Raw genomic sequence first — 20,531 nt, 5'->3', positions numbered from 1 at the left:
CTGCTGCTCCTCGCAGAACCCGGCCCCGTGCACGGCGCGGCACGGCGCGGCCTGCCCGGATTGGCCCTGCCTCCCCGAAGCTGCCTGGGCCTGGGGCGTCGCCGCGGCGGGCAGGGACCGGGCGGGAGGGGGTCGGCCTGGCTTGGGCTCACGGCGCGCTACGCCCGGCGACCGCCGGGAAGAGGAGGGCGGTGGGAACGGGAGCGGTGTTGGGGCCCGGGACCACCGGCGGGCTCGATGCGCTCGGGCGGCCGCACGATGACATCGGACCTCGGCTTGGGCTGCCTTGCGGCGGCGGCGGAGGGTGGGGCGCCGCGTGACGCAGCGGCGGCGGCCGGGGCGGAAGCGCCGGGGAGGGGCAGCCGGGCCTGGAGCCGCGCGCGGCGCCCCGGGAGGTAACAGCGCGGCGGGGGGGGGCGCAGCCTCAGGGAGGGGACAAAGAGGGACAAAAGAGCCCCGTTTAGCCGCCCTCCCCCCGAACCGACCCGTGGTGTTCGTGTCCGCCGGTGCGTCACGGCCGCTCGGCGTCTGTGAGAGCCCTCATGTCGCAGCGCAAACCAGCCAGGGCTGGAGCGCGCGCAGCGCGGTGACCCCGGCGAGCGGGGCGTCCTCCCACCCGGGACGTGGGGCGCGCGGCCCCATGGGACGGTCAGCGGCCCTCCCGAGTGGGAAAATAGGCGGCAGTGCGGCCACCCCCTCCAGAAAGCCGTGAATTCCAACGAAATGCGGGTGTGAGAGTGCAGATGAGGTCTATGAAAGGTCTATGAGGTCTATGAGGTCTCAAGCTTTATTTATTTCTTTTTAAGAAAATATTTTTTTCCTTGCAGTTATTGTTTATTTCTTTGCAAGTTCATTTCTTTCCTGTTTACATTTTGAATGTATTTTTCTGAGTTGACGTTCACGATAGAGCACCTCAGTTTTACCTGCTCCCAGAGCTACTCGTTTCCTTCTGTTCTTTAGATTTATTGTAAACAGCCGTGCGGAAAGAAAATGACCCACTGGTTTCATCGCAACCCCTTGAAGGCCACAGCTCCTGTTTCCTTCAATTTTTATGGGGTAGCTACCACTCCTGGTGCGACAAAGATTTGCAAGTAAGTGCTTGTGATCAGCTGCAGTCTGTCGCTCAGTGTGGAGGAGGTCTTGGCAAGTAATGGTTACTCATAGGTTTTTCTTCTGAGTACGCTAGAAATGTGTAGGCTGGGAGACAATAAAACACTGATAACATTGAGCAGTTCATTACAAAGAAGGAATTATCCAGTTTTCAAGTCTCTTACTGTATAGCAAGGCCTATTATAATAACTCAGAGGCAAAACACTGAACATTTCATTGTGTCTCTGAAGACTGCGCAGTCTTCTGCAAAAGGACTGTTTTAAGTAGTTTCCATAAGTGAATAAGGCATAAATGTTTTAGATAAGAATGTAATGAAAGAGATCTCAGATTGTTTTGCAGATCTGTTCTTATTTACGTTTTATTTTTTCTGGAGATCTTCAAAACCTGCTTGGATGCAGTCCTGTGCCACCTGCTCTTGGTGACCCTGTGTGTGCAGGGGGGTGGGACTAGGTGACCTCTAGAGGTCCCTTCCAACCCTAAGCATTCTATGATTTGCTCATGCCATTCTAATATTCAGGGGTATTTCCGCTTGTTATTTCTGTCCCCTGCACCCAGCCTTTTTTTTTTTTCGATGAAGAAACATTTCCTTTTTAGTTTGTGTTTGGACAAGAATTTGACAGTGAGTGGTGGTTATTTCTTGCTATCTGATTCTTTGGTTTAAAGTACTGTCCATTTTGGGCGATCCTGGGTAACCAGAGGAGTTGGGAAGATTTTTCTATATATGTTAGCTTCTTGCTAAATCCCTAAAGTGCCTCTGCTTGTGTTAAGATAGCTAAGCTGAATGCCAGCTTCATTTTCTTATGTAAAAGAGCAACCTGTGGTGATATGTGTGAGTGGGTACCTTTTTATTACGAAAACATTGTGGAGTAGCGCTTTCTAGTTTTCTTCCCTATTTTCTGCATACAGTGATATCAGATTATCTCGAACACGACTGTTGGAGCTGTTCACTGACTTGAGTTGTAATCCAGAAATGATGAAAAATGCAACTGACTTATACTTCTCACTCTTGCAAGGTAGGAACATGCAAAAGTGCTAATAAGTCAAGAGGTTTTTCATATAATTTAACTTTTAATGACACTGATAAGAATATATGTTGTACTAGTCTTGTATAAAGAAGCTCTGTGCTTAGGAAGGCAGGAAGTGTCTTTGTGGGTTCCCTGCTTGTTACCCATTCTGAACATTCACCAGGCCCTCTCTGCAGGTTTCAGATCCCTTGTGACCGCCAGTACCAGGTGCTGTTAGTCCTGTCCTCTTGTATTTAGCCTCACTCATCTTCCTGCTGGAGGAAATCTGTTTTTTAAAGAGAATTGCTGCTTCAGAATAAATTGAATCTAAAGCTACGTAATAGACTCGTTGCAAGTTTATATTTTTGTTGCTTAAGTGCATATATAGTTTCTTGTTACTCTAGCATGTACGTTTTCAGTAGATAGTTGCCTGTGATGCTCAAATTGGTTTCCTTGAAACCTTCTTCCTGCCAATGTTTTGATAACCTCCCTTAGCAGTCATCCTATATAGCCACCCTGTGGGGGCCTCCAGACGCCTGCAAGACTTTCCTTGCACAATCACATCTCAAAGGATTGGACTGATAAGCTACTGGACAAGGAGTTTATTATGCTAGCCCTTTTGTCTTGTTGCAAGCCTTGTCCTCAAGATACTGAGGAATAAAAGCATCAGGAAATAACACAGAGCTTTAAGCTCTACAGCAAAAACATTCTTTTTTCTGTGTCTGTGTTCTCATTGATCCCCATTCTTCTCCCTGCCTGTCTCTTTTTCTCACGTTGAGATTGCCTTTTGGTATGTGTTTTATTTTATAGGTTTTATTATTTCACTGGATGACTCTTCCCAAGAATCTAAGTTGCGATATATTCAGAATTTCAAATGGACAGACACATTGCAAGGACACGTTCCAAGGTATGTGTGGTTCCACCAGCACAGGGTGTGCAGATCTTTCCTTTAATCTGTTGCATACATCAGTGCCAGCTGGTTTGTGAAGGAAAACTTAAACATGGCAAAATTTTGGACACAAAATAGTTTCCAAAATCTTGTTGTTTTATGTGGCCCATGTTCTGAAGCGAGTGTTGCCTTTATTAGTGGTGATAAACTTAAATCATAGATCAACCAAAACATGGTGAATCCTTTCACAAACTACATTTACAGTTGGGTAGAGTAGTACAAAAAAAAAAAAAACCAACTCTGAGAGTATTTGTGAATTAATTGCCACAGAATAGATTGCTGCTGTTTAAAACTACCTCATTCATTTCTTAATTAATGTTTTGGCTTTTTGGTAACCTGCATGTTCCTCAGGGTTTGGGGGTTTTTGTTTTTTTCTCCTGTTCTCCAAAACTGCTACTATATTTGGAGGCTGCAAACAAAGCTTTTGTTTTAAAGAGGAATATAGATCTGGAAAGGCTCTCCTGGATTATTCACTTGTCCAGTGCTATTATTGGTGACTCCACTGTATAATTATTCTTACAGGTTTGTCAGGTGTTATTTAGAAGTAGCATTCAGTTCCCTTACGGCTTTTTATTCCCCTTGGAAGACAAAATACATTGATTAGGATTCTCTTAACTTTCTTATGGTTGTACCTGTTTGTTCTTGTGCCAACATTACTTCCACCACACCCGCACCTTTCCTTTTAAATATATTTAGTTTCTAAGGTACTTTGAGCTCATGATAGTAAGTTAACTCTTCTCAAAGCCCAAGTGTGTTTTTTAGGTTCTGAAATGTTCTGTATTTATACATGCCAGTTGATTGCAGTTATATACATATTTGCAATAAAATGTATTTTGAGAGATGTAGCGGACTTACGAAGGTAGCAGCTGCAACTTTAGGCAATCCAGAGAGAAGCTTTGCACTAAATGTGCAATTAAAAAAAAAAAAAAAGAAGAAAAATGTCAGCCACACCCAAAACTAAACAAATCTCAAGTTACCGTTTTAAAATAAAAGTTCCCAAATGTGAAGGCTAGACATTTGAATGTGGGAAATCATAATTATGAGCTCTGCAAGGAAGTAAGTGAAAACTGAAGTCTGTTTTAGGCAGTTCAGCAAATAGGAAGTTCTGAATTGGGAATTACTGACTTGTAAATTAAAACTATTTTACAGAGAGCAATGCCAACTCATGTTACAGAATTCTGTGAGAGAATTTGTCAGAACAAAATGAAAAACATTGAATTGTTTGGGGTTTTTTGGGGGGTTTCTGTCTCTCTCTTTAGTTCCCAGCAGGATGCAGTATTTGAACTGGTTTCTATGGGATTTAATGTGGCTCTGTGGTACACAAAATATGCATCAAGACTTGCTGGAAAAGAAGAGTAAGTGCTTTGCTTTTCTTGGTAATTCCATTGCAGCAATATTCCACGAAAAAAGCTTAGTAGGTTCTGAGTTTTGACTGCCGTAGCGCGTGTCCAGCGGACACAGCTATGCGTTCAGGGAGGCAGGTGGCTTTTGTTCGTGTGCTTTAATGCCCACGTGCACCTCAATCCTTCCTTGCAGCTGTGAACAGTGTATTAGTACTATATGAATGTGATATGGGGAAGGCATTAGCTGTGAATAAACCTTTCATCAGTCCTACTCTAGATGTCTAGTTCTAAGATTTAAATTCTCAGAATCACAGCTCTGCCACCTCTTAACTCTACAGGTTTCTGAAGCTTTTTCTGAGGCTTCCTTTCAGTAGAAAGTCATTGCAAGGGGTTACCTTTTTTAGTGAAAATTAAGTTTTGACCAGAAGGTTAGCGTGGCTCAGGTTACTTACAGGGACTATGGACTCCCTTCTTGAAGGACACCAAGACTCAGCTTGACAAGGGTGTAGCTGACTGTTTTATCATTAGCAGTAGTCCTACTTCAAACAGGAGGTGGGATTAAATGACATCAAATGTCATTTCCAACCAACATTTCTGTGAATCATTCTGTGTTATGCCTTTTCTTAGTATAACAGAAGATGAAGCAAAAGATGTTCACAGAAGCCTGAAGATTGCAGCTGGGATTTTTAAACATTTGAAGGTAGTAAAATTTTCTTTGCTGTCTGTTTCTTAAGTTGTCTCTGATGAGAGTACTTGACTTCTTGTCTTAGAGGGCTTTGCTTTTATGATGGAAGTAGAGAATATCTGATGAGATACTTTTACTCTCTGAATAATACCATAAAGAGAAGAGTGTTAATTTGTCATGCTGCCACTCAGTTTCTGCTGCTCTTCCCCCCTGGCAGAGGGGTAGTAATCAAGTCTGGGCAATAGCATGTGCAATAATGTAGCCAAGAATCTTGTGATCCTCACTCAGTGCTGCATATACTTAGGAAAAACATGAAGTGGTCTCCATTTAGGGACTTGCTTTGAATTATCAATAGCGATACTAGGCTTAACTGACTTTGAGACTTGTTTTGTACTTAGGAAAGTCATGTTCCAAAACTGATTACACCTGTAGAAAAGGGAAGAGATTTAGAAGCTCGACTTACAGATTCATACATCATACAGTGCCAAGCTGAAGCTCAAGAAGGTACCTTTAAATATGCTTGTCTGTTGGGGGTGGCAAGTGAGAGTCCTGGCCTCTGGGTTTCTTTGGTGTTTCATGAAGTCTACTAAGCCCACCTGGTAGTGATGATAGTTTTCTCCCGAAGTACTGTGGCTTAGTGGGGAGGGTTATTTTTAAGGGAATTTAAGTGCTCATTAGAGGAGGAAGAGACATTAAAGATCAGTCTGATGCTACAAATTTGACTAGTTTGGAAGAACTTATGTGTGACAGTCCCCCCCCTTTTTTTCTCTTTCATGCAGTCCCTCCTATACCATTCTTGCCTAACATAAATTCCAGTTCAATTAAAAATATTTCATGCCTCTGTTCACTCATTAGTCTTCTAACTAATCTTCCATTTTTTTTCTCTTAATTTGGAATCATCCTATTCAGGTAACAGTCTGTCTTCATTCTGTAGTCTGTTTGATTTGTGAGGACATAACACCTGCTTTCTGCTTATGCCTGGGTGTTAAAACGCTAAATACATCTGCTAGATTTGATGTTTTCAGTTAAACCTCAGTACTGTGATGTGGAATTTTCTTTCAGTGACAATTGCCCGGGCTATTGAGTTGAAACACAATCCAGGTTTAATAGCTGCTCTTGCTTACGAAACAGCAAACTTCTATCAAAAAGCTGGTAAGTGTCTTGTTTTGTATCCTTAGTGACCTGGTTTATGCATTCGTGCCAGCAGACATACTTCACCCACCCATCAATTGCAGTATTAACTGTTTCCACTGAGAAAAGCATTTTCATGCTTAGTTTCTATTTAATGCATTCAAGGCTTTGGTTATATTTTGATATATTTTGATAAGGCTTTGTTTGTTTGTAGGTAGGTAGGTTTGTAGGTTGTCCTGTAGCTGCTAGTAGGAAATGTTAGCAAGAGGAGCTAGAAGACAATGTGCTATGTGTAATAGCAGGTCTTGCCAGCAAGCAAATGGTTGATGTAGACAGAGCGTGTTCAGCTCTCTTTGGCAAGCAGGGCATGACACAGACACAGGCTGTAAAGCGAGCGGCAGGTTCAGCACATGCATCCTCCCTAGCGAGCAGGTTTGTCTGTGGACCAACTGAGGCGAGTCAGAAAAGGGCAAAAATGCAAGAGTCAGTATGGAAGGTGGAGTACTGTAACACATAGACATTTGTAGGTCACTACTTGAAATTAAACTCTTAGCCAGCTTGGAAATGCTATTCAGGAAGAATAGCCTTCCAGCCTCCATGGATAGTTTGTGATAGTGCATGGTAGTTCAGTGAGCTGCATACTTGTTTTTTTCATGGTTTCTCTGTGCCTTTGCAGGAATAACTTTTATCTCTTGTTCTTAACTACTTTGTATTTAAGATCTATTGCTGAGTTTAAGAATGCTGCTCTTTGAGTTTATACAGGCTTTTTGTTTACAAGTGTCTTAGAATAATGTTGCCTTCTTGTTCATAGATCAAACACTATCCAGTTTGGATCCAGCCTATGTAGGTAAATGGAGGAAGTACTTAAACTTGAAGACTTGTTTCTATATGGCCTATGTAAGTACTGGATTGACATTGATCATATTTTTTAATGTTGTCTAGAGAGGGAATCAGGGCTGAGTATTGTCTTGAAGAGATACTCTGCAGTGTCAGTGGCATTTAAAGTGTTTTTATTGAGCCAGGTGAGATCCCTGCTATATAGAGCCTTTGCCATCTGCAAGTGAATCGAATCAGGTTGAACATAGTATTTATCTTCCATTATCTGAATCACAGACTGATTCCAGGCATAATTCAGAGATGATCGTCTTCTCTAAAGCTCTGAATGGACCTGCATCAAATAATGTTTACGGCCGTTGCAGGTCCTGTCCCTTTTGCATAACTGTTTTCTTAGCAAGTGCAGTGGTGCTCCAGGGTCCTGGACTAGTGACACTCAGCTACTGGACTTGCTGCTCACTTCTTGTAGCGTCTAAGAAACTATAACCTGGCTCTTTTGTACTGTAAACATGTTTGAAACTAAATAGTTAAGGAATTTTTCTCTTTAAAAGCTGCATGTTTTGTTAACAAGAGTGAGAAGTAAGGGAGAGTCAGAGGTGTGTTTTCTTTGTTTGTTTCTTTTGTTTTATTGTTTTTAAAAATGTATAAAATGGGCCATAGCAGATTATACCATGAGAAGAGACATAAAAATGTTATTCAGGAAGGTATGCATTAGTTCATGGTAATGTTCCTATGTTACAGATTTTAGTAGGTAGTTTAAACTGAGAATCTCCTAATAATAGAAAAGAGGCCATTTGGTTCTCAGTAGAACACAGTACTATCCTTAAGCATGAGTTTGCAGGAATGGGAATTTATTGGATGGAAAAGTTACCGGACCTGTGGCAAAATATCTCAAGCAGGCAGCATCTCTTCTGGACATTGTGATGTTGGATGCAGACTCAGTTATTGCGTATTCAGGTGGTTCCATTTTTAGAGTCTTTACTTTCATAATCTTGCCTGGGATTCATCTTATTTGTGTTGGTGAGACTTAATGCTACACACAGCAGTAGAGAGAATCAGGCTAAGTACTACTGCCTTTGGTAAAATAGTCCTTCTGAAGCTCCAGGTTTCTGTTGACTGAATCACCTGCAGACCTGAGCCTGCAGACCCGGGCCTGGCTGATGCGTGCAGATGCTGAATTAGTGTTCAGCATAAGTATGCGCAGTCACTGCTGAGTGCTTTCCAAACTGTCAGCTTTCTGTGGGTGACGACAGCTTCAAAGAGATGCAACTCTGATGGAAGGAAGGAAGGAAGAGCAGAAGCCAATTGATGATGGTGCTGTCCTCTCTCTTAGGCATACTGTTACCATGGTCAGACTTTGCTGACCAGTGATAAGTGTGGAGAAGCAATCAGATCTCTGCAGGAATCAGAAAAATGTGAGTAGAATTGAGAATGGATTGTAGGATTCAAAAATGACGTGTATTTTGTTTTGCAGTATTGGGTGGTGTTTGATTTCCCGATGAAAATCTAGTACACTTTTCAATAGAGGCAGTGTGTCTATTTTAGATCTGTCTTACTGAAGACTTTCTTTCATAAGGGAGCTGCAGAAAATTTCAACTTTACTTTTCAGCCCATGAAGACTGGTTTGAGCCATCAACAATACTGTTTAAAAGAAAGTCTGGTCATTCTGCTTTATGGTCTGTATGTTAAATTAGAGCAGCCTCTAAATTATATAGCATGACTTAAGAGTGAAAATACAAAAATACACTATGACTCCTTCAAAAATATGCCCTTTTTTGTTTGTTAAACAGATTTTAATAATTTCTGTCCTTCTCCTTCCTTTGGAAGGTAGATAGGGGGAATGAACTAGAGTGCTCATATGCAAAGATGCTGCTCAAACTGTCTTGCCTAAAGGCTGGTATCTTTTGCTGTATCCCAGTGGCCTGTTCTGCATTATTTTACCACAACATGTAACAACATAAAACCACTCAAATTGTTTAATTTGAAATTTTGATATCAATATTAAAAGTAGATAAGGAAAAAAAATGAGAGCATAAACTATATTGCATTACTTTCCATACAACAAGTCTTGTGTTTTTTGCTGTACCTTCTGTGCAGAGAAAAGTGCATTTTTCCACATCCCTTATTGAACTACTGTTTATTTTGGGGCATCAACCCTGCATAGAAACCTTCATATCCACTTTTGTTTCCTTCCCCTCCCCTTGTTCACAATCACTTTTTGGCTGTGGTAAATCTTGGCTGGAGGTACTTCCCTTGAGCATGTTTATTTTTTTTCCAAGAAAAAAGAAGCTTGAATGGAGTCTGGTATCTCTTAAAACTAAAGCAACTGTAAATCAGAACTGCCATTTCATAGATTCATGTAACTAACTTTTATTACAATGCCTTCTTGTGAAGTTTTTGCCAAGGCTGAAGCATTGTGCAAAGAATATGGAGAGACCAAAGGACCTGGGACTACAGCCAAACCTTCTGGACATCTCTTCTTTAGGAAATTAGGAAGTTTGATTAAGAACACTCTAGAAAAATGCCAGAGAGAGAATGGATTCATGTGAGTAATTCCTGGTTGGTACAGTGCTCTGTGCGGATTGTTAATACCTCCTTTGCTTTTCCTTCAGGACAGGATGGTAACATTTACTCTACATGTAATTTGCAGAATTGCAGATTAATCTCTGACTTCCTCTCAGCAGATTTGCTGTCGGTCTGGTGTTAATCATTGCCCTCTCCTACGCCAGTCCGGCCGGGCAGGTTGGCCTGACGTGCTGGAGAGGTCAAGCTGTTTTCTTCCCTCTGTCATCTGCCTTTTTGTTCTTTATCCTTCTGCCCGAGAGACCTGCAGCAATTTCTGTTTTGCTCTTATGGCCCCTTCTCTGCTGCTGAGGTCTAGCAGGCAAAGGGGCCTGAGGGGAAATGGAGAACACTAGTACCTTATTCTGCCTTGCTAGCAGGGAAGTTGAAACACAGACATGCCTTCAATGAAGAACATGCTTAGAGTGCTAGGAACTCTGCTAGTGCAACTAAGAGTGTGACTAGGATGTTTTTGAGTTACTGCATCTTTCAAAAAGAGTCAGGAAGCAGTTTAAAATAGCATTATTAGTTCAGCTTTAGAATTCTCTTGCAGTTTTCCTTTTCTCCTCTTCTCCTCTTATAATTTAGTTTTCCATAGTATTTTTTATTTCCCCTTTACAATATTTAAAGACCTATATAGCAGGGGAATTGACTAAATGCAAAGGATCATCAAGTACACCAAGACAAACTGAAGGAGAGGAAAAAAAAGCACCCAGGTTGCAGTAACCACTGTCAAACACCAAATGCTAATACTATGTTAACGTTAACATTGTTAACAACAAATGCTAACAACAAATGAGGTTTCAATGCACCTGTATTGCTCTAGAACCAAACTGAGGCAGAAGTCAGGTAATGCTTGCACATTCTGGGAGTTGTGCCTGCTGCAGAGCTCTGCTGGAGCAGAGGAAGTAGGATAGTGTGCACCAACAAGCGTCGATTTTTCAATTACTGTGAAATAGGCCAGATTTATGCTCTTATTCAGGTTCTTTATCGTAGTGAGTCTCTGTGGATGTTGCAGGGTTGGTCCTATTGTGCATGTTGAAGGACCAAAGCTGATTTAGCAGTAGCAGAGTCAGAGCACTGTCTGCCTCTTCACCTTTTTGGGGGGTATTTTAAATCACCCTCTGGGTTTTTAAGCTTTTGGAGCAAGGGGCAAAAATTAGTCTTTACATTGACCCATTGGGAAGAATGGTTACTGAATAAGAAAGAGAAGCCAACTAGTTACAGGCAGAGGAGCAGTGCCGAGGACAAATTGCTTTTGTTTTTGAGAAGCTTGTCACTAGAACACGTGTTGGGTGATGCCTTAATGACAGGCATTGAGAGCAGCACCGACTGCCCCTGTGAAAGGCCAGGTGGTTTTCCTTTGAAATTGCAGGCGGGACTTGCAGAGATCATGTGCTGAGCTTAAAAAGTATTACTGTATTCAATTGCAGTTACTTTCAGAAGGTGCCATCAGAGGCTCCCCAGCTGGAACTGAAAGCAAACTATGGCTTAGTAGAGCCTGTTCCTTTTGAATTTCCTGCCCTGAATGCACACTGGACTCCTGAAACACTTGCTGCATTTGATCTCACCAAGAGGCCAAAGGATGACACTGTAAGATTATTTTTTTATCACCTTTTTTCTCCATCAGCCTGACTGTGCATACAATACCAAGTTGCCATTTTGCTCTTCTGACATGCACCCCAGGTCAGTTAAGGGCACAGACACCAGGCTACCACCTGAGCTCAGACTTGGACTGAGCAGAGAGGCGAGTCAGGTAATCTTGGTTGCACTGTCAGCAAATGGAAGTTACCGGGTCGCTAAGCCCCAAGTAGAAGGCATACACATTACTACAGTAATGTGTATGAGACTGAGATGCTACAGGAGTGAATGGTATAAATAAAAAGTTTATTTCACAAAAGGATCCTTTTAAGGGTACTGAAATAGAGAAGACTTGATTTACCTACCCTCTGCCCCTCTTCTTCAAGGCCTTCAGCTTTGAGAAGAGGGGAATATTAGGTTAGCAAATGTAAAGTTAGCGCTACATGAATCCTTGGCAGATAGCATGTTTTTTACATGGGGTATTTTAAGTCTTCTTTTCATTTTGGTTGCAGGCTAAACCGAAACCAGACGAAGATGTAAAACCTCTGAAGGAACCAGATATAAAGCCTCAGAAGGACAGCGGCTGCCAGATTTCTTAAGTGCCATAAGTGCTTTGAATTTCCTTTAAAAGCATATTAATTGGACTTTGGGGCTCTTTGTTCTGATCCTCCTTTTTCTGAGTCTTCTTTTTAATTTAGAATACTAATTTAATCTGTTTTTGTTAGTACGAATCTATCTTGCCTGAGAATGTGGTGGATTTTTGGAAGAAATGTATTTATATTTGACTTATTTTTGGTTTTAGCAGGATATCATAGAATGAATGGGCTTAATTGTCCCTATTGTGCCTCTAGAGAGTTTCTTTTTATGGGGGTTTAGTTTCTACCCACAAATAGCGAAGAAAGAATTATGACTGTAACACTTGAGGATTTTCCATTAAATTGTATGCTATATAATGTCAACTTCTGCAAGCAGATATTAGCATGAACAGTTGTATTTATTTAGGTTTGTCCCAAAGGCTTAACTCCCTGTCATGTTCTGATTTACTTAACTGTAATGACTGAAGAAAAGCTGGATTTGGTATGTAGCTTTTGTATAGTGTTTCACAGGGCTTTCACAGAATTGGGAAAACTTGAAGCTCTGCATAATGAGAGCACAGTTTATATTCTTCTAAAGCTATTGCACTCTGCTCTTTCCTTTATAGATTCCTGTCCGTGTATCAGAGTTTACAGTAGGGTATTTTAGACGTCCTTAAATTAAAATCCTCTCGTGTCAGACTGCATGTGGAAGTGATGCAGCAAGCAATGAGAAAGCTCTTAAAGGTAATGCCTCAGTGTCATTCACCCACAGTTCCTGAATTTAGAAAGATTTTTAAAGATGGAGAGATGTGGATGGTTAAAATCCCCTAAAACTGAAAAAGCTGAATTTGGATTTATGAAGGTGTTGTGCATAAGTTAATTGGATTGTAAATAAGATGCTTTGTTTCCTTCTGTAAGAAAGCCATTGGAGAACAGGTAGGGAAGATGAGCTGAGGAGCTAATGACAGAATCAGGACATCAGGCTCTGGATTTCCTTTGCACCATAAGTAAACAGTGCTGTATTCCAGCTTTCTCAGTGTCACATTGAAATTAGCTCCATATGAAGAGAATTTGCCAAAACCGAAGTCCATCGAAGACTGAGGAAGAAAGTCTTTAGTAGAACCTGCTTCTTCTGTGTCTTTCTACTGTGGAAAATGTGATAATATTCTTTAGTACTGAGCACTCCAAAACATCGATATGAACAAAAGCTTTCTGGTTTGTTGCAAATGTGAGAGGGCGATATCTGGTGTCTGTGTTGGAGTGAGAGCTTCATGGTCTTTAGATCCCACTTGCTGCCCTTCGTTCCGTCTGCGAAAGTAACTGAACAGCTTGAAGATGTTCAGGCTTCAACGAAGCATGGAGTTATGTGCACTTAGCGTGGCAGATATTGCGGACACGTTCTTTGCATTGTGCGGTTTGGCTAGGTTCACCTTGCGCTGCTCTAGATCAGTGGGTCCATGTTTGAATCTTTTTGTGGATCTGGACTAGCAGCAGGTGTGTAGCTCCTTGAAGGCTTGCGGAGAAAGACTGTTGAGGGGAGGTTGATATGAACACGAGAGACTTCCTAGGATATTGGACCAAAGTACACAGTTCATTGCTGTAAAAGACAAAGAGGGTCTTGATGATGACTGCCATGGGTGAGTCGAATGCAAAGCTCACTCTATCCAGTGATGAGTCTTTCAACCAATTCTGCACTTGAAAACTTAAGTACAAAATCCCAAGGATCACTTTGGAAGACCAAGTTTGTTTTGATGGAGTTTATATGGATTTAAGATAATAAATATCTAAAGAGGTTTGTATCAAAAACATGTCCATGCCTCCTAACTGCATAACAAATGGAAAGAGGCAACTAGGGATTGTATGATGAGCACTCAGATTCCTTCATAACTCGACTATCTGATTTTTTTAGGCTTCTTGCATAGTTAAAAGACCAAGCTTAGGATTCGACAGAATGGAATGCGGCGTTACTCTGCCAATACAGATTTTAATACCCTTAAAAACTCATTACAGCTGAAGTCATCTGCTCAGCCTGACCCCTTTAAGGATCAAGATTGAATTAACTGGATTTCGTAATCCTGCGTTGTCGGTTGCTCATGACTTTTCAGACATCTCTCTGCCAATGCCAGTAGGTCTCAACCTACTTAACGCTTCTTTCTGAACACACTAGATGCGTTTTCCTTCTTGCTCCTCACTTTCCCTCCCATTGGCCACGCACTATGGCACAGACTTGTTTGCTAACGCACACGTGTGCACTGGGACTCATTTCCAGTGAGGCTTTTTGCCGTGGATGTATTTCAGTGTATGTATATCTTAAAATAAAAAGAGCAAATCTTGATTAAATCATTCCCCCCAAAAACCTTAAAGAAGATGCTATGGAGTTACCACTTTGTAATTCTTTGGGTGCTTTCTCAAACCAAGTGTTCGTTTGAACCAAATTCCCTGTAAATAGCTTTGGGTAAAAGCAACTGGATTGTGTCAGATTATGGCATTACTTAAGCCTAGTTATGTAACCTCTTATGCCATAGCTGTTTTGGTACATATGATGTAGTAGTTGAAAATAGCCTAATAGAACAAACTAATTTACTGAAGCTGCTTTTCAAGACAAACTTTGCGTCCTTGCAGTTTAAAATCCTCTGGCAAACATTGAATAGTCTTGCCCAAGAAAAAGGAACTTGAGATTGTTTGCTTGGCAAAGCAAACAATATAAACTAAGTCAACAGGCAGTTTTTATCTTTGTTTTTGGCTGGAAGTGGTGGGAATTATTGTGCATAATATATAGATTAACTGTCCCGTATCATGAGGAATATAGGTGATTTGACTGGAAGTTTCCATTAACCTGGAGACCTAGCAGTCACTTTCCTTCTGTTATGGTTTCCTCTAATAATCCATTTTAATAATGTATTTCGAGTGCTGACTTTTTAATATTCTTATGCTGCAAGAGCCTGTTTTTGTGGCCTCTGGGTGTAGAGGCTCTGATGGCTAAACCTGCAAGTGTTGTTCATATAGGTCAGTCTGAACAAGGACAGAACTGTTGCTGAATAAAATACTGAGCATTGGGCTCTTTCTTTTTGCGCTTTTAAAAATGCACTGATCATCGTAATGTACTAAAAAGCAAATTGGTAAACGCCCGAGGAATTATACTTGGAGACCTTTACACTTCCTTGATGTTTCATGTTCCTGGGTTTACAGTAGTTAACCTCCCTGTGGCACTCCTGCAACCAAAGGGTTGAGCTCAGCCCTTGGGTGCCAGTGCCCATCTCCCGTGGGGAGTTTGTGTGTCAGCCTAAGGATAACATTTGGTTCCTTGAATGTTCAGCATGAAAACATGGTGTATCTGTAACGATGGTATTGGTTCCTAGTATAAGCAAGCAAACATGCCTGTGTCTGTGTAGAATAGAGCCAACTTTGCACTTTAGAAATCTCCAATCTTGCAATTTCACTACAATACAATGTGTTTGTAAATATTCCTTCCTGGCTTTTTACTTCTGTTGCCCTGACTTCAGGACTGTGGTATTTGTACAATTTTTATGGGGAAACATTACTAAAATGTATTTTTAATTGTCTATGTATAAAATAAACTTACGAAGCATATCTCTCTCTTCAGTGCATAGGGAACACGAGAGGCAGTGATACGTCTGCTTTCCACGTCACGTCAGAGATATTAAGCATCTCTGACTGGGGCATCATATCTAGTATTTCCTCTCGTTCCTGTGCCTAGCGTCTAAAACTGAAGCTTCAGCATTAACAGAAATCCTGTTTATGCTTATTACTTCTCCCTAAAAATCTGTTTCTAAAGACCATTATTGTCGAATTAACGAAGCACTGCAAGACAGATTTGATTTTTAAGCCTGGCCCACATAAGGGAGAGTCCAGCCCGCTGAGAGCAGCTCTGGCGAGGAAGACCTTGGCCGTGTGTGTCCCCCGCAGCTCCTGAGCGCGCAGCGGTGCGGCCCTTTGGCCACAGCTCATGGATTTGCTCAGGTCATTCCCTGCTGGGGATGCTTTCAAATTCCAGTTGGTGTCACTCAGCAGCTGAAGGGGCTCTTGGTCACGCAGTGAGGACCCCCCTTGGCTGGAGATGGCATCTTGGTGGGTTACAAACTCGTGCCTGCAGCAAGCATGTGCTCCAGTTGCTCCAGCTGATGGGCTGAATGGAATAAACTACGGTGGGATTGACCAAACAGCCTTAAATTTCTGAAGGCAGTCACCATGTAGTCTTAGCTTTGATAGTTTGAAAATTTGTGTATCAGAACTCGTTTCAGAATACTATTTAAAATAAAAACAAGCAAGCACTGTGTTACATTTTTTGTTTCATCATTTAAAATGTTAGTAAAAGGAGAGAACACTTTATTCTTGGAGTGCATCTAAAGGAGGGCTCCATTAAGCAAGTCACAGTGATGTGGCAGCTCTGCAGTTCGGAGGTGTGTGAATGGGGCACATTGGGAAGTCAGCCCGCAGCTACAATGGTGCACATGAAGTTATGTGGCAGGAAGAGGGAAGGTGGAACTTCCAAACTTCTGTGTTTCTTATTTATTTAAGGCTTAGGCTTGAGTGTGTGCGTGTGTGTGTGTGTTCGTGCCAATGCAAAACTGTGTGCTTGCCAAGCTCTGTGCCGTGGCAGGTTATTGGGGTGTTCAGTGTTCTGCATTAAAGGTCATTGGGCACCTGCAGATCACTAACCTGCCAGCAGACGGCAAATAGGTCACCGGGAAACGGGGGGTTTCATTTTTGGAGGCAGCACCGGCTCGTTCAATTTTTAGTGTAAAAACACACTAATGCCTTTCAGCCTCTGCGGCTTTAGTTCAGTTTCTGTATGAAAATCAGCCGAAGGAGGCAGAATGATAAAAATCGCCTGCGAATGAGGCACGTTGGGCACCAACAGACCCTCTCTAGGGCTTTCGCTGTGAGCAGAGCCCCAGGGGCGCCTGTGACTGCCGCGCCGCCGCTCCCCATCCTACCTGCTCTTACTCTCAGGCCAAACCTGCCCCTTCGAACCTGCCCGCAGGTCTGTGTCCAGCTCTGTGCCTGCCTTTCCCTTTTTTTTTTTTTGAGCATGTTAAAGAAGCAAATTCTGCAGGTTAATTTCCTTTTTCATGTGTTGATGGCAGGTGCTTTTTCACAGTTATATCTATTTGTTGTCCTAGCTTCATAAAGTGACTTACTGCTAAAATTCTGCCATAAGGACCTTTGCTACATTACTCTTGTATGGCATCGTGGTAGTAATTTCATGGTCGAATTTGCTTATCATTATAAATCTTTATTTTCCTTAACTTTAATCCAGTAACAAGATCTCATGCATATATAGTAATAAATCTATGTATGCTATTTTTCCCTGACTTGCAGCAAGAGAGGTGCAAATAAAAAGTGCAAATTAAAAGTAAATAGCAGTACATAGATATAAGTCTACTTTGATTAAGAAAACATTAATAATGCTATATGTTCTCAAGGATTTTTTAGTTATTTGATGTGTAGTTGTATCTTCTGCTTTGTAACTTCAGGAAAAAATGAAAATAGTTCTGCAGACCTTATTGGGCATCCCCACCAAAGATGAAGTTGTTCAGCAACAAAAATTGATTAAAAATAAGCAAAAAAAACCCCCAAACCCCACATTCTTTAAAAAAAAAAACATATTTTAGAGTTTCTTTTTTTTGGCTTCACTTTTGAGATGTTGCTTGTTAAATTGCAGCAAATTGCATATGTGGGCTGATGTTTTGAGATACTGGCCCGTCTCTATGATGCAAGATTTCGTCCCTGATTTTTCTTTTCCTAATGCATTCTTCTTTTCGGTTTCTTCTGCTACATGGCACTGCACCGTTTGAATTAAGTGGCGAGCGCTGCGTGCCTGCAGAGTGATACAAGAGTCTGCAACTGATGCAGCTGCTTGAAAGTAGCTCTGTGCAAGTTGGGTTTTGGCCATTCCTGATGTTCGTCCTGGGCTTTTGTCTCTTCTTTATTTCTGCACTGAACTTTTTTGGAATGCTTTATAATTCAGGGAGAAAAATTATAGCGTATAGAATTAGATGCTTTATTCACAGGGAGAGCAACTCTTTTAACCTGAAATGCTCACATTTAATTGTGCTATTCTGAATTATAAGAATCCTTTAAACATCAAGAATAGCCTTGTAGCTTCCCTATCTGCTGTACGGAAGTGGTGCTCCTGAGGGACAGCTTTGAGCAGGAAGAAGATGGGAGCTTCTAGAAGCAGGAGAAAGGAAAAAAAAAAAAGAAAAAAAAAAAAAGACCTTGAAGGAGCAAAACCTCCGGGGAGGATAATTTATTTTGCAAATGGTGATGCCATGGAAGAGCACAGCATGGAAGAGGAAGAAAACAGGAGGAGCAGTGATCCTCCCAGCGAGCCAGTGAGCCCCAGATGGTGTTTGCTGGAGCCCAGGAGGAACGGAAAGCAGAACGGATGAAACAAGTTTTTAAAGACTTGAGAAAAACTTAAAGCATTTAATAACCTAAGCGTGGTCACTTGTCTGAAAGGTGATGCTAGTGGGAAAGGAAAAGAAGTCTGTTAAAAATATTTAAAACTATCTCATTTTGGCCTGATTTTGGAAGTGGTTCAGATGATTTTACTCCCACAAGTGCCTCCAGGTAACCTTTCTGGGACTTACATCTTCCAAATTCATATCTCCATATAGCTGTTACGCACGTTCACTGTAGTTAAAAACCCTGCTGCCCATGGGATTATGCAATACACATGATAACACTGTCTGAATCCGGCCTGGGAAATGAATTCAAAACAACATAGGGTTTTTTTTCTGCCTTGCACCCTGGCAGATCATTTCACAGGGCCATCCCCACGTGCGCTTGCTGCAGCTCCTCAGACCAGCTCAGCTTTCTGCTTTCTGCCTTAGCGCTGACTTCTTGGTTTGGCTTCATAGCCCAGGCCCTCCTGGGGGCTCTCTCTCCAGTTTGGGGCAGTTCAAAATGCAACCAATTCATATCTTAGTAAGTTATTTTGAAGTTAGTTAAATTTACTTAGTAATTTAACAGTTGCTCAGCTTACGTTAAGGATAGATTAATTGCAATGCTCTCGTTATTCAAAAAACAGAGTGCCCCTTTCCATACTTCCTGGAATTATCTCAAGGGTTTACAACCAGGACATAAAATACTTCATGAAAAGTAAATATTTTATTTCAGTCAGACATCATAAACAGTGTGAAAAATGAAATAATTTAGACTGGATCCCTATTAGCCTACTGGCCTTTCCAAAAGGCCCCCCTTGACCACAGCAAAGCAGTCGCCCCATCTGAGGCGCTGCATGCGGCCTCAGTGGGAGTAAAAGAGCAAGTTGGTAACAGTGGCAAAGGCCTCCTAACTCTGAAGGTGGCAAATTACCAGAACGCAGCCTGTGAGACTGCCATGTATTTGGTAGTATGTGGCAGAAAGCCCTTGTAACGATACCAAAATAGGATGATTCTCATTAAGGACTGAACATTTTGTCTGTCCATTTGCCCCCAAAGACATGAAATGATTCTCGGCACACAAATGATTTTGGAAAGTCTCCCAGCTGTGTTGACGGCACCATCTCCCCAGGTAAGTGATTCTACTGTTTGGGTACAGTTCTATAGCATTTTCTTTGTGTTTAGCTTAGATCTTGCTGCCTGAATTTTATTTTGCATCGTATTAACACACCGCTCTTTTGTTGTTCGTTATCTTTGTCCATATCTGACTGTCACCAGGCCTCCCTTCGCCTGCTCTAAGCACCACCATCTCTTTGCATCTTGCTGCCTCAGTCTGGCTCCTCTTGCTCACTGCTGCCCTCTGCACCTCCTCGGATCTGGCCACACGCTTCCCAAATGCCGATGGGGCAGCAGCCTCCAGCTGGGCCTCACCGCCGCTGCTACCTACGCAGCTGCTTCCCACCGTGACCAAGCACAGATCCCTGAAATTATTTACTTATCCTCTGGTTTTGTTTGTTGTTTGTTTGTTTGATTGTATTTCAGGCTATTTTTATAGACATTCTTTTGAATTATATTTCTCTTTTTTTCCGATTGCTCTCAGCTTGCTTGCAAACATGTATTTATAGATGTTACATATTGCATCAACCCATGTGCTTATGAAAATACAAAGTATAGATGCCCAAGGCAGACTCCTGCCCTGTACAGCCCTCTTTGCTGACAGTGAAATATTGTTAACTAATCTCGGTATATCCTTTCACAGAAAAACAACTTTTCTAAGCACAGTTGGACCCATGGCTGACCCCTTTTCTTTGAAACCGTATGAAGCTACTTGTTCCCATTCCATCCTCTTGTGTTAAATACACTTTTTCCTGCCAGTGATTTTAAAATAAACACCACAACTTTATTTATGCCATTTTGACAGCTGCTTAGATTATTTTTTGTTTATTACCATATGATGTGTTAGCTATAAATAAAAATGATTGTAGTGCATTTAAAGACCAGAAAGCAACTTAAGATGGCAAAATTAGTTACTCCAAAAGTAGGAATAGCCAGAGCTAGGGTTGCTTATGGAATCTGAATTCAGTTCCTTATGCATCATGATAGGCTTTAATTGCAAGATCATGAACCACGTTGTCGAAAACACCAGACTTCATGGAGATGATAGTGGCTTATTAAGAGAATGCGGCCTGTTCTCGGGGTCTTTTACATACCCCTGCTGTGTGTCCTGTTATTTGCTGTGCAACACCCCAGTGCACTGCAGAGCGGGGACTTGTTCTTTCTCCCCATAAATTATCTGAAAGCTCTGTCAATATATTTTTTTTTTTTATTTTGCAGTACAAAAATGAGA

The 20,531-nt window shown here is 41.7% G+C and overlaps 1 protein-coding gene across 1 annotated transcript; it reads left to right on the top strand.

Moving 5' to 3' along the window:
• Positions 1–948: 948 nt before the first annotated feature.
• On the top strand, positions 949–12,296 carry BROX (BRO1 domain and CAAX motif containing). Its single transcript, XM_010217275.2, has 12 exons — positions 949–1,091; positions 2,017–2,123; positions 2,925–3,021; positions 4,323–4,418; positions 5,034–5,106; positions 5,490–5,595; positions 6,154–6,243; positions 7,034–7,119; positions 8,390–8,471; positions 9,451–9,601; positions 11,052–11,211; positions 11,712–12,296. The coding sequence occupies exons 1-12, from the start codon at positions 991–993 to the stop codon at positions 11,796–11,798; spliced, it is 1,236 nt and encodes a 411-aa protein (XP_010215577.2). The 5' UTR covers positions 949–990; the 3' UTR covers positions 11,799–12,296.
• The last annotated feature ends 8,235 nt before the right edge of the window (positions 12,297–20,531 follow it).

Source organism: Tinamus guttatus, unplaced genomic scaffold (genome assembly GCF_059628265.1).
Source record: "Tinamus guttatus ecotype Peru unplaced genomic scaffold, ASM5962826v1 Tinamus_guttatus_pri_ptg000241l, whole genome shotgun sequence".
NCBI lineage: Eukaryota > Metazoa > Chordata > Aves > Tinamiformes > Tinamidae > Tinamus > Tinamus guttatus.
Note: the sequence above shows the minus strand (reverse complement) of the source record. Positions and strands in the feature narration are given on the sequence as shown.

Coding starts and splice junctions, on each gene's coding strand:
- BROX (XM_010217275.2), top strand. CDS start 991: ATGACCCACTGGTTTCATCGCAACCCCTTGAAGGCCACAGCTCCTGTT. Junction 5,596..6,153: donor CCAAGCTGAAGCTCAAGAAG/GTACCTTTAAAT, acceptor ATTTTCTTTCAG/TGACAATTGCCCGGGCTATT. Junction 9,602..11,051: donor CAGAGAGAGAATGGATTCAT/GTGAGTAATTCC, acceptor ATTCAATTGCAG/TTACTTTCAGAAGGTGCCAT.